This window comes from Hypanus sabinus, chromosome 9, assembly GCF_030144855.1.
Source record: "Hypanus sabinus isolate sHypSab1 chromosome 9, sHypSab1.hap1, whole genome shotgun sequence".
Classification (NCBI taxonomy): domain Eukaryota; kingdom Metazoa; phylum Chordata; class Chondrichthyes; order Myliobatiformes; family Dasyatidae; genus Hypanus; species Hypanus sabinus.
The window spans coordinates 91214892-91234729 of record NC_082714.1 but is presented as its reverse complement, the minus strand read 5'-3'; the positions used below and the strand labels follow the sequence as shown (position 1 = coordinate 91234729).

The following is a 19838-nucleotide window of genomic DNA, read 5'->3' as shown; positions in this document are numbered from 1 at the left end:
TAAGTTCAATGCCTCAGTCTTGATTTCTGGATTACAAAATGAGCAGATCAAGCATTTTCTTCTACTCTAGCAGTACTAATGCTGATATTGATATGTATTATAATTGTCATATGTACTGAGATACAGGACAAAGTTTGTTTTGCATGCCATACACAGTTTGTTGTCTTCTGCACTCTGATTAAAATCTCTAGTTTGGGTTTATTCCTTGACTCTGTTGTAGTTACTGTTCTATGGAGTTGTTGACTATGCCCACAAGAAAATGAATTTCGGTTTTATGTGGTGAGGTGTATGTACTTTTATAACATTTACTTTGTACATCAAGGTAGTAAAAAGAAAACTGCAGAATATATTGTTACAGTCACAATGAAAGTGCTATTTCATGATGAGATAGATTTGAAGATCAGAAGTTCATCCCTTAGCATATGCGAGTCTGTTAACAGTGGGATCGATGCTGTCCTTGAGTCTAATGGTTCGTGCTCTCAAGCTTTTGTATCTTCTCCCTGATGTGAGAGTGGAGAAGAGAGAATGTTCTATGTGGGACACGTCCTTAATTACATTAGAGGCTTTCCCAAGGCAGCGGAAAATAGAGATGGAACTAAATTAACATTGGATAAATTACAAATATTAAAACTTCACAGTGTGAAATAGCTGCCATGTTTCTATGTAAAAGTATTAGCCTTCAACCATCAGGCTTCTAAGCTAGTGTGGATAACTTCACTCACCACACCTCCAAACACAACTTATGGACTCAGTTTCAAGTTCATGTTCTCAGTATTATTTATTTATTCATTTATTATTATGTGTTTCTGTTTGTATTTGCTCATCAGTTACATATCTGTCTTTGTGTGTAATTTTTCATTGATTCTGTTGTATTTATTTGTTCTATTGTGATTGCCCACAGGAAAATGAATCTCAGTATGTGATTACACACATGTATTTTGATAATAAATTTACTTTGAACTTTAAATTTTAAAAGTACTTCAGGGCACTTGTGATAGGTTCGCTATTATAAAATAATCTTGCACAGAAATTTTTAAATCTATTTTCAATAAGAACCTGATAGTAAGATGACTTGCAAATGATCTTTCTCCTCAATGGTCTCCCGTCTCTTTCCACCTGGCGTTAACAGGGAGCGAAGCATTCTGCAAGCGTCGAATCGCAAACTAGAGAGGAAGGTAAAGGAACTGACCATTCAGCTTGATGATGAAAGGCAGCATGTCTCCGATGAGAAGGACCAGGTATGCTCTTTGGAAGGAGATGGAGTTGTTTCTAGTAGAGTGAAAGATCGTACAATCCTTGCAGTACTGAAGAAACCTGTTCTGCCACATAGTCTGTTCTGAATTCCTATAGAACAATCTTTTCACAATTCATAATTTATAAGGCATAGAAACTATTTGGCCCATTGATACAGGTCAGCTCTTCCAGCATTCCCTTGAGTTTCATTCTGCTACATTTCCCTGAGATCTTCAAGCCATGCCACTCCAGCAACCCCCTAGATTCAAACCTAACCTAGTTATGAGACAACTTGCAATGACCAGTTACTCTACCAAACGGTACATCTTTGGACTGTGGGTGGAAACTGGAACACCTAGAGGAAACCCAGACATTCCATGGGGATGATCTGTCTTATTGTAGTTCACAGAATATAGTTTGAGTATACATGGCCAACAGGAGAAACGCGAGGAAATCTGCAGATGCTGGAAATTCAAACAACAACACACACAAAATGCTGGTGGAACACAGCAGGCCAGGCAGCATCTATAGGGAGAAGCGCTGTCGACGTTTCGGGCCAAGACCCTTCGTCAGGACTAACCAAAAGGTTTCGGTTTCCCTTTCAGTTAGTCCTGACGAAGGGTCTTGGCCCGAAACGTCGACAGCGCTTCTCCCTATAGATGCTGCCTGGCCTGCTGTGTTCCACCAGCATTTTGTGTGTGGTGTTGTTAACAGGAGAAATATTTGGGCAGGCACAAGTAATTGCAAATAGGAGGCTGTTTAAGTAGATTTTAATTTTGCAGTAAGTTACTTATTGTCATTTACGACCCTTTTCCCTTTTTCCCCCTCACACAGCTGACCTTGCGAGTGAAAGCCCTGAAGCGACAAGTGGACGAAGCTGAGGAGGAAATTGAGAGGTTGGAAACTGCACGGAAGAAAAGTCTGCGGGAGCTGGAGGAAGTACACGAGGCCAATGAGCAACTACAAAGTCGGATTAAGTCCTTGGAAAAAGACGTATGGTAAGGCAGCCTCAGGGCAAAACTTGAAATGCTTTTCATTCTAATGCAACTGAGTACACAGTAGAGAGTGATATAGGAGTCAGCCACTTAAACAGTGTTGAATCAAGAGGTTAAAGTGGCACAGCTTGGATTAATTAGATTGTCGAGGAAGGGAAGAGGTGGCAGATAAGGCATTCCTCACTTTGTGATCCTGAGAGGTGAATAGACAGTGAATATCTCTTTTAACCCATATGCTTGATATCTGCAGCTTAGGAGAGGAAAGTATAGTGATATACTGACTTGCTATAAAGTAAGATGCCCTTTTGTGTGTGGAAAGGAAAGAAATTGTTAAATTATTGAACAGTTTGGGAATGTAATGAGAGCTTTAAAATTTAATTCCTTTCAGCTATTATGTGACTTAATGATTAGATAAAGTTGAGAAATTTCAGGCCCCATATCTAAAAAAAGGAGTGAATTAGAGAGGATCCAAAGGAGATTTACAAGAAATTATCCTGGAAGTGAAAGGGTTACTGTATGAGGTGTGTTTGACTCTGGGCCTGTACTTGCTGGAATTCAGAAGGAGGGGAGTTCTCATTGAAGCCTATTAATTATTTAAAGGTCTGGATAGAGTGGATGTATAGAGGATGTTTCCAATAATGGGAAATTTTAGGACCAGAGGGCACAGCCTCAGACATCCCTTTAGAACAGAGATAAGGAGGAAGCTCTTTAGCCAGTGGGTGGTGAATCTGTGGAATTTATACCATTGGGGATGTTTAAAGCGGTGATTAATAGGTTCTTCATTAGTAAGGGTTACTGAGAGAAGGTAGGAGAAGGGGTTGAGAGGGAAAATAAAGCGGCCATGATGAAATGGCAGAGCAGACTCGATGGGCTGAATGGCCTAATTCTGTTCCAAAGATTTGTGGCCTTTTATAGGGAAAGGGAGTTGGAGATGATGAAATGTGACAGCCAGAGGGATTGCATGCTATCTATCATACAAGTCTGTAATCCATTCTTGATTTAACACCATGCAAGTAACATTCTTCACGTTATATTGTTTATCTTATTGTTTCTTATAGAGTTTAATCATTTTATTCTTTGTTTTGGTCTTTAGTCCAGTGAGACTGGGGTGGGGGGTGGATGCGGAGGCAGAGGTACTGTTCCCAACCTCTCTTAATGTCACACAGTCTGCAGGTTGAGCAGCATCTTTGGGAGGGCAGGAAGTAGGACTTTTTGGGTTTGTAAGCCCTGATGCTGGATCTCTGAACTAAATCCTCAACAGTTCCTACCCTCCCACAGATGCTGTTTGACCTGCTGAGTTTCTGCAGAAATTGTTTTTTGTTGCAGACTGCAGCATCTTCTGTTCCTTGTGCCTCCCTCAAGGTCGGAGACTGGCACTCTATGTAGAGCGCTCTAGAAGAAGAAAAAAGAATGTGATGCTGAGGCCTCATTGGTCCGACTGCACGGAGTTTTGGCCACTTTGTCAAAGAAGGGGTGTGTTGGGATTGGAGAGAGGATTCACAAGAATGATCACAGGAATGAAAGGGCTAACATGAGCGTTTAATGGCTCTGGGCCTGTGTTCACTGGAGTTCATTCAGAAAAATAAGGGGGGACTCATTAAGACCTATTGAATATTAGAAGGCCTAGGTAGGATAGATGTGGAGAGAATGTCTGCAATAGTAGGGAGTATAGTAGAGTCTAGGACCAGAAGACACGGCCTCAGAATAGAAGGACGTCCCTTTAGAACGGAGATCAAGAGCAATTCCTTTAGCCAGAGGGTGGTGAATCTGTGAAATTTATTTCCTCTGATGGCTGTGGAGGCCAAAGACTATAAAACATAAAGACCATAAAGCAGAGATTAATTCGTAAGGACATCAAAGGTTACAGGGAGAACGAGGTTGAGAGGGATTGTAAATCAGTCATGATGAAATGGCAGAGCAGACTTTGTGGCCCAAATGGCATAATTCTGCTCCTTTGTTGTATGGTCTTGTGGTGGCTCAGCTCGTTTAGCTAATCCAGCTGTTTGCAGTGGGGGCTGGAGATAGAAAACTAGCAGGAGCACAGCCATCAGCACTGCTATATCTTTGAACTCTATTGACCCAGGTTCAATTCTGACCTCTGTATGGAGCTTGCATGTTCCTTTCATGGTTTCTTCGGGTGCACCTACTTCCTCCTACATCACCAAACGGCATGGGCAGGTTGATTGTCCATACGGACATGAGGTTGCTGGGACTGTGAATGTGGTGTTGCTGAATCCACTGTCTTTGATTTATTTTCACCCTGTAGTCATCAGCTGATTCCTCTATCCTCTGCAGACGTGTCACCCACCTGCTGGATATTAGTTTAAAGGGAAAGTAACAGTCTCAGAACGTCACAAAGGCAAGATCTCCCGGTGGCTACCCATTTCAGTTTGACTTCCTAGTCTTACATGTCTGTCCATGGCTGCCTCTACTGCCAAGATGAGGCCAAATGCGGGTGGGTGGAGTAACACCTCCATATTCTGTCTGGGTAGCCTCCAACCTTACGGCGTAAACATTAATTCCTCTACTTTCTGATTATTTCTTCCCTCCCCACACTTTTTTTTTCCTATTCCTCAATCTGGTTACCTCTTCCCTTCTCTTCACCTCCCTCTGGTACCCCTCTTCCTTCCCTTTTTTCCATGGTCTACTATGCTCTCCGATGAGATTCCTTCTTCATCAATCCTTTGCCTCTTCCACCTGTCCCCTTGCATTCTTATTTCATCTCCCCTTGCCTGGCCTCACCTGTTACCTGCCACCTTGTAATCCTTCACCTCCACACCCCCCCCCAATGTTATTCTGGCTTCTGCCCCCTTCCTTCCCAGTCCTGATGAAGGGTCTCATTTGAAAATGTCAATTGTTTATTGCCTGACTTGCTGAGTTCCTCCAACATTTTGTATGTGTTGCTGCAGCAGATTGAGAACTGTTGTTCTCCTTACAATTGTTCTTCTTCCCCCCCTCCCAGGCAGCTCCACTGTAAGCGAGAAGTGAGTAGCGTTTATTTGTTCCGTATCTGTCTCGTACATGCCCAAGCTTAAGTTCTGCAAGCAGATTCAGCACTAATGCTACTTGCATCTCCATAGCTTACTGTTCTACGCGCTACTTTAAAATATATAATAATCGTTCACCAGCCCGCTGCCTGGTTACAGGCTTTTGGCTTGCTGTTAAACCAGATGCTTCTGAATGTGCGGTTTTGTTTGGATAGTCCTCGATGACTAACTGGTTACCTCCTTCCTGAGGCCAGCAGTAGCCTGGTTATCGTATTGTCAGCATGAATAAAAGCTGTGCTGCTTAATGTTCACCAAACAGCATGTCGCTATCAATACGGCAGAGAAAGTTTGTGCAAAATGAAGTTGGGGCTGTATTTTGAAATGTACATCAAGATGCAGAAGGAAAAATCTGTATTTCTAATCTCCTAAAGATCTTTGTATCCATCTGTAATGCAATCATTAGCAATCAATCAGCGATCAATCAATACAGTTGGATTCCAGTTAATTGGGACACATCAGCACCAGTCCATTTTGGCCTAATTAAGCAGCTGCCCCTATTAGCTGAAGTTTCATAGAAATAGTTAAGCAGGTTTAAAAAAGACAAACTACAGTTTAACTGGAACAACAATTTATATATTTAAATAAAATACAAAGCAAATTAGAACATATGAATACTACTACAGTACTATAAAACTGTATTAGTCCCTAATAGTTATAGGTGGAGGATTTGATGCAATGTACACTGTTGTGTTCTTTTAACTGTGAATGGACAAACTCAGCACAGACACCTGGTGTAGTTTGTAGATTGCCTTCATAGAATGCTATCGACGATTGCACCCTACAAATCTTCATTTTCATTGTAACATTAATGATGATTGTCAATACCTTCAACTCCTTTGTAGTTCCTAACTTGTTGAAGTCGTGAAATCATTTTCATTTTCATTCCTGGCCATTTCTGGCATCTCCAAGCCCAAAGGCTTAAAACTGCAGTGAGCAAAACAGTTCTGAATTGTCTTGCTGCTTATTTCTTGCCAACTAGCACTGACAAAAATCACTGCTTTTTGAACACAAGTACACACAACTGATGCTATTTAAAAACTTTGCTGTAAGCATGGTGTAGTGCCTAACAGCCACACAAAGTGCACATGTCTGATGCTAATTAAGAACTGTCCGGCAACAGTCTCCTATCTCCAATTAAAGAAAGGAATCTCAGCTGTTCTGTCCAGTAGTTTTTGTTCTTTAAGAGTTGACCCAAAGAAAGAGCTGCCCCAATTAACCAGAATCCGCCATAGCAGGCAGCCAAGAAATCTTCTGTGTCTGTAATGCTGAGAAGATAAATATTGACATACCTGGTGTAGAAAGCCAAACTTTAGTGTACCTGGACCCTTAAGTGCACTAGTTGCTACTCAGTGCAATAGAAGGTGTCCATGATCAATCACCAGCTGCAGAAGCCCACTGTCTGGTGTTTTTGTCCAGAGACTTGCTGAAATACGTGATGTGATTACAATGCGACTCACAGTCTGTTGTGTGGAGTTGGTGGGGGAGGGGGGACCTTGAGTTTTGCTCGGTCATTTGGGGAAGAGACTGACAGATGTATACCCCACTTCCAAGCTAGAACTTAAGAAATGAAAATTAAATCATCAAATTTAGAATATGTTAGTTGAGCAGTTAGAATAAAAATACAATTAAAGAAATCAAAGTTAAGAAATGGTGAGAAGAGTAAATTACAGGAAGAAAAATAAAATACTATTCCTGTTTGACAGAGAATGAGGAGTTTGATTTTACTATGTTATATTTCAAGTTCAAGTTTATCATCATTTCAATTGTATACATGCCAAGCAAAAGTCATTCCTCTGGAACAAGGTGCCCAGCTCAGTATGTATAATGTACATACAACACACTGTCATGTTACCACAAAGAAATTAATATAATAGTAAGGTGCATTTGCGTCACAAGTTTTAAACAAATAAACAGTATAACACTGCTAGCTTATCATATGTAGTGAGACCTGAATGGTACAGTGAGATCAGGAAACACCTGTCAAATATTGAAATAGAAATCATTCCATTCCCCCTTGAGCAGAGCTTGTGATGCTGGATATTGTTATTTGTCTTAAGTTCAGAATGAAACAGTGCATTTATTGGCATTCATTGCGCCTTGCATTCAGTGAATTATGAATGAACAGCTGATGTTAGACCCAAACACTGCGGCTGGTTTGCATGCAGCAAGCTCCCACTAGCAGAAGTGAGCTAAATGACTTGTTACTTTATTTGACGCTGGCTAACTGGGAAATGCTAGTTTGAATGCCCTGGTGTTTTTGGATCAATGTAACAGGAGTATTCGTATTCTCCCAGCAGACAGGTGGTCAACCGTACAAACAATTGTTCATCACCCAATTGTCCAATCAAGATCTGTGTTCATCTCTGATGTCCTCCTGACATGGGCTTTCAGGATGATATTTCAAGATTCAAGCTACAACCGTGGCCACTTCCCGAGTATGGGAAGGTTCTCCGTGTAAAGGACATTTGGGATTTGGAATGGGGTTGGAGATTTGATAGAGAAAGCCCAGTGAGAGAGAATAAAGTTAGTTTACATTTTTCTGGCACTGAATCACAAGAAAAATGCATTGGCTTGGGAAGGAGCATTAGAAGATAAAAGGTTTAATTGTGAGGTTACATTGCAAAAAAAATGGGCTAGTTTCCTCAAATGTAGAAGATTAAGGAATGATCAGATAGAAGTGTTTCAGATGAATAAAGGAGGTGACCAGACAGACTCATGGGCTGAGTGTGAAACAAGAGGTGTTGTTCAAAATAAATTTATTATCAAAGTACATGTATATCACCATATACTACCCTGAAATTCGTTTTTTTGCAGACATTTACAGGAAAATAAAGAAAAGCAAGAAAAGCGGTAGAATTTATGAAAAACTATACATAAACAGATGAGGACAGATGGACAACCAATGTCCAAAAGAAAACAAACTGTACAAATGAAAATGTAATACTGAGAACATGAGTTGCAGAGTCCTTGGGAGGGAATCTGTAGATTGTGGAATCAGTTCAGAGTCGTGTTGAGTGAAGTTGTCCACGAAGGTTCAGGAGCCTGATTGGAAAGAGTAATAGCGGCTCCTGAACTTGCTGGTTTGAGATTTAAGACTCCTCTCCCTCCTGCTGATGGTAGTAGTGAGAAGTGGACCTGGTCTGGATGATAGTATCTTTGATAGATGCTGCTTTTTTGTACTCGGTGGTAGCAGTGGCTTTGCCTATGATGTAGACTTTTATTCCTGGATATTGGTGCTTCCATATGCCATGATACAACCAGTCAAGATTCTCTTTATTATATATCCATAGAAATTTACAGAAGTGATATTACAAACTTCCACCTCGTATGACCCTCTGGAGAGGTTGGTGATCTACAAAAAGTGAGGCCAAGGTTTATTGTTGTTCAGCCAGGACACCAAGAGAAATAAAAGCCAGAGCTAAGAAACAGGTCATCCATCATCTGATTCATTACAAGTATAGCTACAGGCCACCACTCTCCTTGCATTCCTGAATGCTCTCCCTCATATCCTCAGTAATGGTGATTATAACTACTCCACTTGTGCTTACTCTGCAGGCGGAAAAATGCTCGTTCCAACATGGATCTAAAAGATGACGATGACTTGAGTTCAGACGACGATTTTGAAAGCACGTTCAATCCTTCCTCCATCAAGTCACTGATTACTGAGAGCAATTTGCAGACGAGCTCCTGTTAAACCTTTCTTTTGGAGGGTTTTCACCAGTTCATTATGTCACTCTCTGTGGCTGGTGTGTATAAAAGGAAATAAGATAATTTGCTGAATCATTTGACTACAGAAACATTGTCAGAAGTTCAGCATCATGTAAATGATATGATCATGCAAAGCTTTAATCTGTCTTTTGGGATCCACTTTTAGTAAATGTACAAGACAATCATACAATGCAAAACCTGTTTTTGATAGGAATATTGTATTTTAAAGTTTTTGTTGGAATTAGTTTTTATTCCCTTCCCATAGGGAGATGAATAAAGGTTTTGTCCTTTGGTACCTCAGGCTTGAGAGCACTAAAGGAATTGAAGCTAAAAGGGGGGTCACTCTATGTGCATTGTCTCTGAACTGCTTGTCACTGAGGTAGGCAGCCTTGACTGCACCCTGGCTAGTACATTGTGTGTGTTGAATTTTTGGGATGATAGAACCCACTGATTCTGTCTGTCTGTCCACTCAGGTCTAATGGTCTCTCCCATCGCTATCCTGCTGTACATAGTGAAAGCTGCTGTCTACCCCCATCTCATTGTTGCACAGCTCGCTTGAGTGTTGTTTCCTCTTTGGTATTGGTGGTTGCTGGTCATTCACTGAGAGAATCCACCTTGAAATTAGTGTTGTGTATAAAAGGATCTTAATATCTGCCAGGCCCCCAGTACTAAGCCCTAATAACCACATTCCTGTCTTGATTGTGCTTTCTACCATATCTGTGGATGGATTACTGTGTGTCCTCCTTGTATCTGGATAAATCTAATGAAACCCCTGTGCCTTGTATATCTAACTCAAGTGCCTGCAGTCAGGTATTTATGTATTCCCCCCTTTATTTGGTCTACTCTCTGTTCATATCACCAATATCATCTTCTTTTTATCTGAGGCTGCGTTTATTCTGAATTGCTGGGTCTTGAAAATCCTTTCTGCTGAGCAAGCTCTAGGAGTGGTGCCTCTCAGATTCCTGTGGTTGGTTGTACTGTCTGCAAGTACAGGTCTGAAGGGTTTTGCAAGCTTTTGAGTGAGATTGTTTGTGACTGGTGTTTCTGTAAGAGGAAGTTGATTGTAAATCATATCTCTGCAAGTGACTGCATGTAGGAGAGAGAAGGTGTAGAGGGAAAGATTGATTCCATCTGCTTCTAACCAGGAAACGTCTGGGATCAACTGAAATCAGAATACTATAGCTGTAATTATAGGGATTATTTAATATTGTGTGTTTTGTGTTTCAGTTGGCATATTAATGTTCTATCATTATACCCAAACTCCCACCTTTGGACACAGCAAGCAACCATTGATTGTGCTTCATGAGATGAAGTGGCATTCAGAAGGAATGACAAGGATTTTGGGAAGAAAGATTGCTGCTTTATATTGCACCATTCAGCCTATTAACTACATAGAATGTGGTTACTGTTTAATGTAGGAAATCTGTGTATAGTAAACTCCCACAAGCAATATGAAAAATGGTCAGATCATGCTGATGTAGAGGTAAATACAAAATAAATATTGGTCAGGACACAGGATATCCCTTTAAAATAATATTGTTCAATCTCTGAGTGAAAAGGGTGATGGGTTCTGAGTTCAACATAAATTCATTATCAAAGTACATAAATGTCACCATATATGTGAACCCTAAGATTCATTTTCTTGCCTCTTTCGGTATTAAGAGTGGGACAAGATCTGCTCTCCACAAGCACATGTCCCTCTCCTCCCTAATTCGTGCCTTCAACCAACCATACAGGAGTCAGTAGAAACAGCTTGAGAGAGAGAGAATAACAGCTTTTCAGAAATGGACATGGCTCATCGTGAAATATATAACTGAATAATATATAATGAATTACATTTCACAACATCCAGATAAGTATGACACACATTATGAAAGACAGCTCTCCTTGCTAGAGAGTCTATAAGTAAGGTCAGTGGTCTCAAAATTATGAGCTCGCCCAGTGAGGACAGGGATGAAATGAGGCGACATATTTGCACACGGCCAACTCTCACTAGCAGCAGTGTGCTAATGATGGGTGGTGGGTAATGTGTTTTAGCAATATTAGTCTAAGAATAAATATAGGATAAGTCAAATGAAAATGTGCCTGTGGTGCTGCTGCAAGTTTTCTTTGAACCTGTGCATACATGTACATGACAGTAAACTCAACTTTGATTTTAACCTTTCAGGAAAGGATTTGCTATGTAAGTTTCTCTAGAATAAATGGTTACTTTACATTCGCATTATTAAAATACTTGGGGCTGATGCCTGCTTTGTTTCATATAAGGCCTGTGAAGTGACTCACAGAGCCAATCCATGACCTCTGTCTGACCTTCCTGCCAATAATGATCATGCAATGGTAGTTGAGAGATTGGCTAATTTTCTTTGAGATCATAGACTCCTCCCCACCACCCCATTTCAGGCAAGGTTCTCGTGTCAAAACTGCCCCTAATTCAATGTATGCTTAATGGAAAATTGCAAAAAAAAATTGCAGGGTCCTGATGGGGGAGATGAGTGAAACACCAATTACAATTTGGGGTACACACACAAAATGCTGGAGGAACTTGACAGGCCAGGCAGTTGCAATGGAAAGTCAATGTATTGGACCAAGACCCTTCATCAGTGTGAAAAATTGACTCTTTATTCCTTTCCATAAATGCTGCCTGAGCTGCTGAGTTCATCCCATGTTTTGTGTGTGTTGCTCTGGATTTCCAGTATCTGCAGAATCTCTTGTATTTTTCAATTACTGCTTGGAAAATGCATTATATCAGTCTCACTATTCAATATTGTTTTTGTTTCATGGTGAATTATGAAGTGAGCCACCATCAACTTTACGAATACCACACATCAGAATCCTTATTTTTTTTATTGTTAGTAATGACTGAGGCACAACCATCTTGCTGGATGTTGCCTGGTTTTGTAATTGTGCATAATAAAGAAGGGAATAAAATTACCTCTAGCACCTGGTATATAATTTGCACTGGCTTGTACCCTAGCCAATGGAGTCCTCTGTCCTGGGGTAGTGTTTCACATTGTCCCAGTGTAACCCATCTTGTCTTCTAGGTCAAGATCCTCCCTCTCATAGGGACGAGGTCCTCATATCTTCTGTTGGTATTTCTGTAGCTCTGGGTTTTTACTGGATAGGGATGGGTTGCTAGCCTCATATTCCAAACCACCTCCTTTTGTAACCAGGCTTGGGACTGTCCATGGTGGAGTTACAGGTTCTTTGGGGACTTTAATTTCAAGAAAATGCCTTTCTTAGGCTTAATATCCGGCTTTTTCTCCCATGCATTCCAAATCAGTAGTGAAATTCAAATCAGTTCAGGTTTTGAAACCTTATTCATCCTATTTGATGTTGCCATTCACAATTTCATTACTCATGACTAAATGAAAATTAAAATACAGACATCAACTGATGCACACAAAATGCTGGAAGAACTCAGCAGGCCAGGCAGCATCTATGGAAAAGAGCAAACAGTTGACATTTGGGGCTGAGATCCTTCAGCTTCGACCTGAAGCATCAACTGTATTCTGGGCCTGTTGAGTTTCTCCAGCATTTTGTGTGTATTACTTGGACTTTCAGCATCTGCAGATTTTCTCTTGTGTGACGTCAACTGACAATGGTTCTTCCAAGTTTTTCAATCATACTTATTTTAGCCAATGAATACCAGTGTACAAGTCACTCAGCTGTACATGTGGTCCTTTCCAAAGATACCCAGACTTGTACATCAGTTTTTTTTTTATAGTATTTCTTCACTGTGGTATCAGCTGCAAGTATAACACACTCACAGAGAATGCTGGAGGAGCTCAGCAGGTCAGGCAGCATCTGTGGAAGGGAATAAACAGTCAATATTTTGGGCCAAGACCCTTCAACATCAAGACTCATTCTTCATGAAGGGTCTTGGCCTAAAATATCGACTGTTTATTTCCCTCCATAGATGCTGCCCGACCTGCTGAGTTCTTCTGGCATTTTATGTGTTGCTCAGTATTTCCAACATCTGCAGAATCTGTTGTCCATTAACTGCAAGTATACTGTGTATACTTACAATGTAAATGTATCCTGTATTTCTATTTCACACTTTACTATTGCCAAGATTCACTGGTGTATAAATTGAAAAATGAATATCAACTAAATAAATTTATGCAAAATCTATATAGAGATATATACATGTTAACTGTATAGATGAGAGTATTGATTACCTGTTGATCCAACTCTGAGATTTTGATTCCAGTTTGTGGGAATTTTCAAAGCTTATTTTTTTTCATATTTGTATTTTTGTACATATATTTGAAATTCAAAACTTTAATTTGCATTTTATGTTTAAGGCAATAAATATACTTCAGATATTTTCTTTGCAAATTGTTTGGTGATTTGATTAATTGGTACACATGACACCTGGCCTCAGTTGGTGCTTTTTTATTGTTTATTTATTCAGAGATACAATGTGGAATTGGCCCTTCTGGCCCAAAGAGCTTCACTGCATAGCAACCCACCTATTTAACCAAAGCCTAATCACGAGACAATTTCCCAAGACCAATGAACCTATCAGCTGGTACATCTTTAGACTGGGAGGAAACCAGAGCACCTAGAGGGAACCCACGCGGTTGTGGGGAGAACGTTCTTAAGATAGTGAACTCCGATGTCCTGAGCCATATCAGGGTCACACCAACCACTACACTGCCCTGGTGGCTGACAGCTCTTCATAATCTAAACAGTTCCCAAATCAGAAATGCAGCAGCAAGGATTTCCATCTAGCAAAAGATGTCTGCAACACCCAGCAAATTCCAGTTTCCCCATTGCCTCTGCATGTATGGGCTACACACAAGGCAGGGTAGGGAGGACCTGCACTTCACTACTTTGCATATTAGCCTCTTAATCTATTGAATGCTACTTCAGTGACATTGGTACCATGGTATATTGTATCAGGTCTTTTATGGCAGAAAGGTTAAATGGCCTACACACATTTCCACTGGAATTCAGTATCATATTACACACTGTGGACAGTTTATTAGGTACAGGAGTGGAACCTGCTGTGGTCTTCTACTGCAGTAGCTTATTCATTTCAAGGTTCGACATCTTATGCATTGACAGATGCTCTTCTGCACACAACGTCCATGGTTGAGTTAATGTCACCTTCCTGTCGCTTGAACCAGTCCAGCCAGTCTCCTCTGACCTCTCCCATTAATGAGGGTTTTCACCCACAGAACCACCACTGACTTTTTATGCATACCATTCTCTATAAACTCTAGAAACTGTTGTGTATGGAAAATCCCAGGAGATCTGAAGTTTCTGACAAGCTCAAACCACCCTGTCTGGCACCAAGAATCATTCTAAGTGGTCAAAGTCACTTGGATCACATTTCTTCCCCATTCTGATGTTTGGTCTAAATAACTGAACCTCTTGACCATGCCTGCATGCTTTTATGCATTTAGGTGCTGCCACATGATCGGCTGATTAGGTATTTGCATCAATGTACAGGTGTACCTAGTAAAGTGGCCACTGAGTATATGTACTTCAGCCCTCCTGCAAGGTGATCAGGGGGACTGGACTGAGATCATTGAGGTTTAGATTACAGGAAGGTTAGGTAGTGGAAGGGCTGAGCAGTGATAAGTGAAATGATCTGGGAACGTGAGCACCCATAAGATTCGAAGCAGAATTGGGCCATTACATCATGGCTGATTTATTATCCCCCTCAATACCATCAATAGATGAGGGACCCTAAACTGCTCAGAATACTCTCGTGTGGTATGACCAATACCTTATAAAGCCTTAGCACTACATCCTTGCTTTTGTATTCTAGTCCTCTTGAAATGAATGCTAACATTGTATTTGTCCTCCTTACCACAACTCAACCTGCAAATTAGCCTTTACACCTCTGATTTTTAATTTTCTCCCCACTTAGAAAATACTCCATGCCTTTACTCCATCCATCAAAGTATATGACCATGCACTTCCCTACACACATTCCATCGGCCACTTTGACATTCCTCCCAGTCTAAATCCTTCTGCAGATTCCACAGGTTTGAGGAACTGTCTCAGACATGTTTTGCTTCTTCTTGTCCATTTTGATATTCCCCGAGGATATCAACACAGTGAACCGTAACCAGATGGAAAGAAAATATATTTTGAAATGGAAGCTGTCAAGTATGCTGGCAAACTCCTGCTCATCAGATATGACATCTGGAATGTGCTGTTGCAATGACTTGTTTGTGACTTAAACCCCAGGCAACAGCTTAGACCAGGGCTGAAGCTAGAAAGAGCTTCCAAATACTGTCCCCTCCCCCCTGTGGTTTCCTTCTCCCCAGCAACTCCCTTCCAGTCCAAACCATCTACTGTTTTACTGAAAATGTTGTTCTTTTGCTAAGATCACATGGCTGTGTGAGAAAGGCATTCACAGTTTGAGGCTATGTGGCAAACAAGAAAACACAAAGATTCAACAGGAGCTTTCAAACACCTGTAATCACAAAGATTACAATAATACAGTGCCCATGAAAAGTATTCACCCCCTTGGAAATTTTCATGTTTTATTGTTTTGCAACTTTGATCACAGTGGATTTAATTTGGCTTTTTTGACATTGAACAACAGAAAAAGTCTTACATGTCAAAGTGAAAACAAATGTCTACAAAGTGATCTAAATTAACTACAAATATAAAACACAATAATTGATTGCACAAGTGTTACTAATCTCGGGATTGCTGCCTGTGCCACGCAACAGTGAGGATAAAAGAGAATGAGGTGGCGGATAAATGTGTGGCTGAAGAATTGGAGCAGGGGGCAGGGATTCAGATTTCTGGGGCAGGTGGGACCTGTATGAGGGATGAGTTGCACTTGAATCTGAGGGGGATCCAATATTCTTGCGGGCAAGTTTACTGGAGCTGTTGGGAGTGGTTTAAATTAATACGGCAGGGGGATAGGAACCAGTATGGTAGAGCTGAGGATGAACCAGCAGGTTTACAAGTAGATGATGGGCGTAACATGAATATAGGAAGGACAGGCCAATGATTGGGTCCAAATGCAGACAGAGCAAAGAGTTAAATTGTACCAGAGAGGCAAAATTCAAAAGGGCAAAGAATGCAGGACTGAAAGTGATGCACATAGCATTCGGAATAAGGTGGATGAACTTGTGGCACAGTTAGAGATTGATCAGTGTGATGTTGTGGGCGTCACTGAACCATGGTTGAAAGAAGGCCATAGCTGGGAGCTTAACATCAGAGGATATACTTTGTATCAAAAGGACAAGCAGGAAGGCATCACCGGTGGTGTGGCTGTGTTGGTAAGAGATAGAATTGCACCTTTAGAAAGAGGTGACATGGGGTCAGAGAATGTTGAATCTTTGTGAGTGGAGTTAAGAAACTGAAAGGGTAAAAAAAATTATGAAAATCGTATATAGGCCTCCACAAAACCAATATGGGAATCATATATAGGCCTCTAGATAACAGTCAGGATATATTTGAGATTGCAAAGGGAGCTGGAAAAGGCATGTATTAAGGGTAACGACACAATTGTAACAGCGAACTTCAATATGCAACGGGATTCAGAAAATCAGGTTGGTATCGGATCTCAAGAGAGAGAATTTGGTGAATGCCTAAGAGATGGCTTATCAGAGCAGTTTGAACCTACACAGGGAAAGGCTATCATGGATTGGGTGTTGTGTAATAACTCAGATCTTATTAGGGAACTTAATGTAAAGGAACCTTTAGGAAACAGTGATCATAATATGATTGAATTCATACTGCAGTTTGAGAGGGAGGAGCACAAGTCACGTGTATCAGTAATGCAATGGAATAAAGGGGATTACAGAGGCATGAGCAGGACGCTTGCCCAGGTGGAGTGGAGGAGGATGCTGGTGGAGATGAGGGCAGAGCAGAGGTGGCTGAAGTTTCTGGTAATAATTCACAAGGCACAGGATAGATATGGCAGGGGTAGGCAACTGTGGCTGACAAGGAAAGTTAAGGACTGCATAAAAGCCAAGGAAAGGCATATGAGGTAGCAAAAGTGAGTGGGAAGTTGAAATGATTAGGAAACTTATAAAATCTAACAAAAGACCAAAAGATATATAGGAGCAGAAGTAGGCCATTCGGCCCATCAAATCTCCGGCATTCAATCATGAACTGATCCAATTCTTCCAGTCATCCCCACTCCCCTGCCTTCTCCCCATATCCTTTGATACCCTGACTAATCAAGAACCTACCCATCTCTGCCCTAAATGCACCCAATGACTTGGCCTCCACAGCTGCTCACAGCAACAAATTCCACAGATTTACCACCCTCTGACTAAAGTAATTTCTCTGCATCTCAGTTCTAAATGGACGTCCTTCAATCCCGAAGTCATGTTCTCTTGTCCTAGACTCCACTACCATGGGAAATAACTTTGTCATATCTAATCTGTTCAGGCCTTTTAGAATTCATTCTCCTGAACTCCAGGGAATACAGCCCAAGAGCTGCCAGACGTTCTTCATACGGTAACCCTTTCATTCCTGCAATCATCCTCATAAATCTTCTCTGAACTCTCTCCAATGTCAGTATATCCTTTCTAAATTAAGGAGCCCAAAACTGCACACAATACTCCAAGTGTGGTCTCACGAGTGCCTAATAGAGCCTCAACATCACATCCCTGGTCTTATATTCCATACCTCTAGAAATGGATGCCAACATTGCATTCGCTTTCTTAACAACCTGGAAACTAACCTTTGGGGTATCCTGCACAAAGACTCCCAAGTCCCTTTGCATCTCTACATTTTGAATTTTCTCCACATCTAAATAATAGTCTGGCTGTTTATTTCTTCCATCAAAGTGCATGACCATATACTTTCCAACATTTGTATTTGATTTGCCACTTCTTTGCCCATTCCCTAAAGCTACCTAAGTCTCTCTGCAGGCTCTCTGTTTCCTCAACATGACCCACTCCTCCATCTATCTTTGTATTATCGGCAAATTTAGCCACAAATCCATTAATCCCATAGTCCAAATCATTGACATACATCGTAAAAAGCGGCAGTCCTAGCACCGACCCCTGTAGAACACCACTGGTATCTGGCATCCAGATAGAATAGGATCCCTTTATTCCCACTCTCTGTTTTCTGCCGACCAGCCAATGCTCCAACATACTAGTAACTCCCTTGAAATTCCATGGGCTCTTATCTTTCTCAGCACCTTGTCAAAAGGCCTTCTGAAAATCCAAGTACACAACATCTACTACATCTCCTTTGTCTACCCTGCTTGTAATTTCCTCAAAAGGTTAGGCAGGAATTTCCTTTCAGGAAACCATGTTTTCCTTTGCCTATCTTGTCATGTGCCTCCAGGTACTCCATAATATCATCCCTAACAATCGATTCCAACAACTTCCCAACCGCTGATGTCGGGCTAACAGGTCTATAGTTTTCTTTGCTTTTTAAATAGTGGAGTTACATTTGCAATTTTCCAGTCATCCAGTACAATGGCAGAATCTTGAAAGATCATCGTTAATGCCTCCGCAATCTCTCCAGCTACTTCCTTCAGAACCTGAGGGTGCATTCCATCAGGTCCAGGAGACTTATCCACCCTCAGCCCATTAAGCTTTACGAGCGTCTTCTCAGTTGTAATTTTCACTGCACAAACTTCACTTCCCTGACACTCCTGAATGTCTGGTATACTGTAGATGTCTTCCACTGTGAAGACAGATGCAAAATACGCATTCAGTTCCTCTGCCATTTCTGCGTCTCTCATTACAGTATCTCCAGTGTCATTTTCTATTGGTCCTATATCTACCCTCAATTCTCCTTTACCCTTTATATACTTAAAAAAGCTTTTAGTATTTTCTTTAATATTAGTCGCCAGCTTCCTTTCATAATTCATCTTTTCCTTCCTAATGACCATCTTAGTTTCCTTCAGCAAGTTTTTAAAAGCTTCCCAATCCTCTACCTTCCCACTAGCTTTAGCTTTAGAAACATCGGAAACATACAGCATAATACAGGCCCTTCAGCCCACAAAACTGTGCCAAACATGTCCCTACCTTAGAACTACCTAGGCTTTACCCATAGCCTAAGCTCCATGCAGCCATCTTAAATCTTAAACCTGTGCCCTCTTGTGGTAACCATTTCAGCCTTGGGAAAAAGCCTCTGACTATCCACACGATCAATGCCTCTCATCATCTTATACACCTCTATCAGGTCACCTCTCATCCTCCGTCGCTCCAAGGAGAAAAGGCCGAGTTCACTCAACCTATTCTCATAAGGCATGCTCCCCAATCCAGGCAACATCCTTGTAAATCTCCTCTGCACCCTTTCTATGGCTTCCACATCCTTCCTGTAGTGAGGCAACCAGAACTGAGCACAGTACTCCAAGTGGGGTCTGACTAGGGTCCTATATAGCTGCAACATTACCTCTCGGCTCCTAAATTCAATTCCACGATTGATGAAGGCCAATGCACCATATGCCTTCTTAACTATAGAGTCAACCTGTGTAGCAGGTCCTATGGACTCAGACCCCAAGATCCCTCTGATCCTCCACACTACCAAGAGTCTTACCATTAATACTATATTCTGCCATCATATTTGACCTACCAAAATGAACCACTTCACACTTATCTGGGTTGAACTCCATCTGCCACTTCTCAGCCCAGTTTTGCATCCTATCAATGTCCAACTGTAACCTCTGACAGACCTCCACACTATGCACAACACCTCCAATCTTTGTGTCATCAGCAAACTTACTAACCCATCCCTCCAATTCCTCATCCAGATCATTTATAAAAATCACGAAGAGTAAGGGTCCCAGAACAGATCCCTGAGGCACACCACTGGTGACTGACCTCCAGGCAGAATATGACCTGTCTACAACCACCCTTTGCCTTCTGTGGGCAAGCTAGGTCTGGATCCACAAAGCAATGTCCCCTTG

At 41.3% G+C, this 19838-nt stretch overlaps 1 protein-coding gene across 5 annotated transcripts in view; it reads left to right on the top strand.

Annotated features, from left to right (window-relative positions):
* The window catches only part of cgnb (cingulin b), a 163757-nt gene extending 150449 nt beyond the window's left edge, over positions 1 to 13308 (top strand). For all 5 annotated transcript variants that reach the window (XM_059980176.1, XM_059980178.1, XM_059980179.1 and 2 more), the window contains 3 exons: positions 1130 to 1238; positions 2068 to 2231; positions 8831 to 13308. In XM_059980176.1, coding sequence (XP_059836159.1) covers positions 1130 to 1238; positions 2068 to 2231; positions 8831 to 8969 — 412 coding nt within the window. In that variant the 3' untranslated portion in view covers positions 8970 to 13308. The remainder of the gene's footprint in view (positions 1 to 1129; positions 1239 to 2067; positions 2232 to 8830) is intronic.
* Positions 13309 to 19838: the final 6530 nt, after the last annotated feature.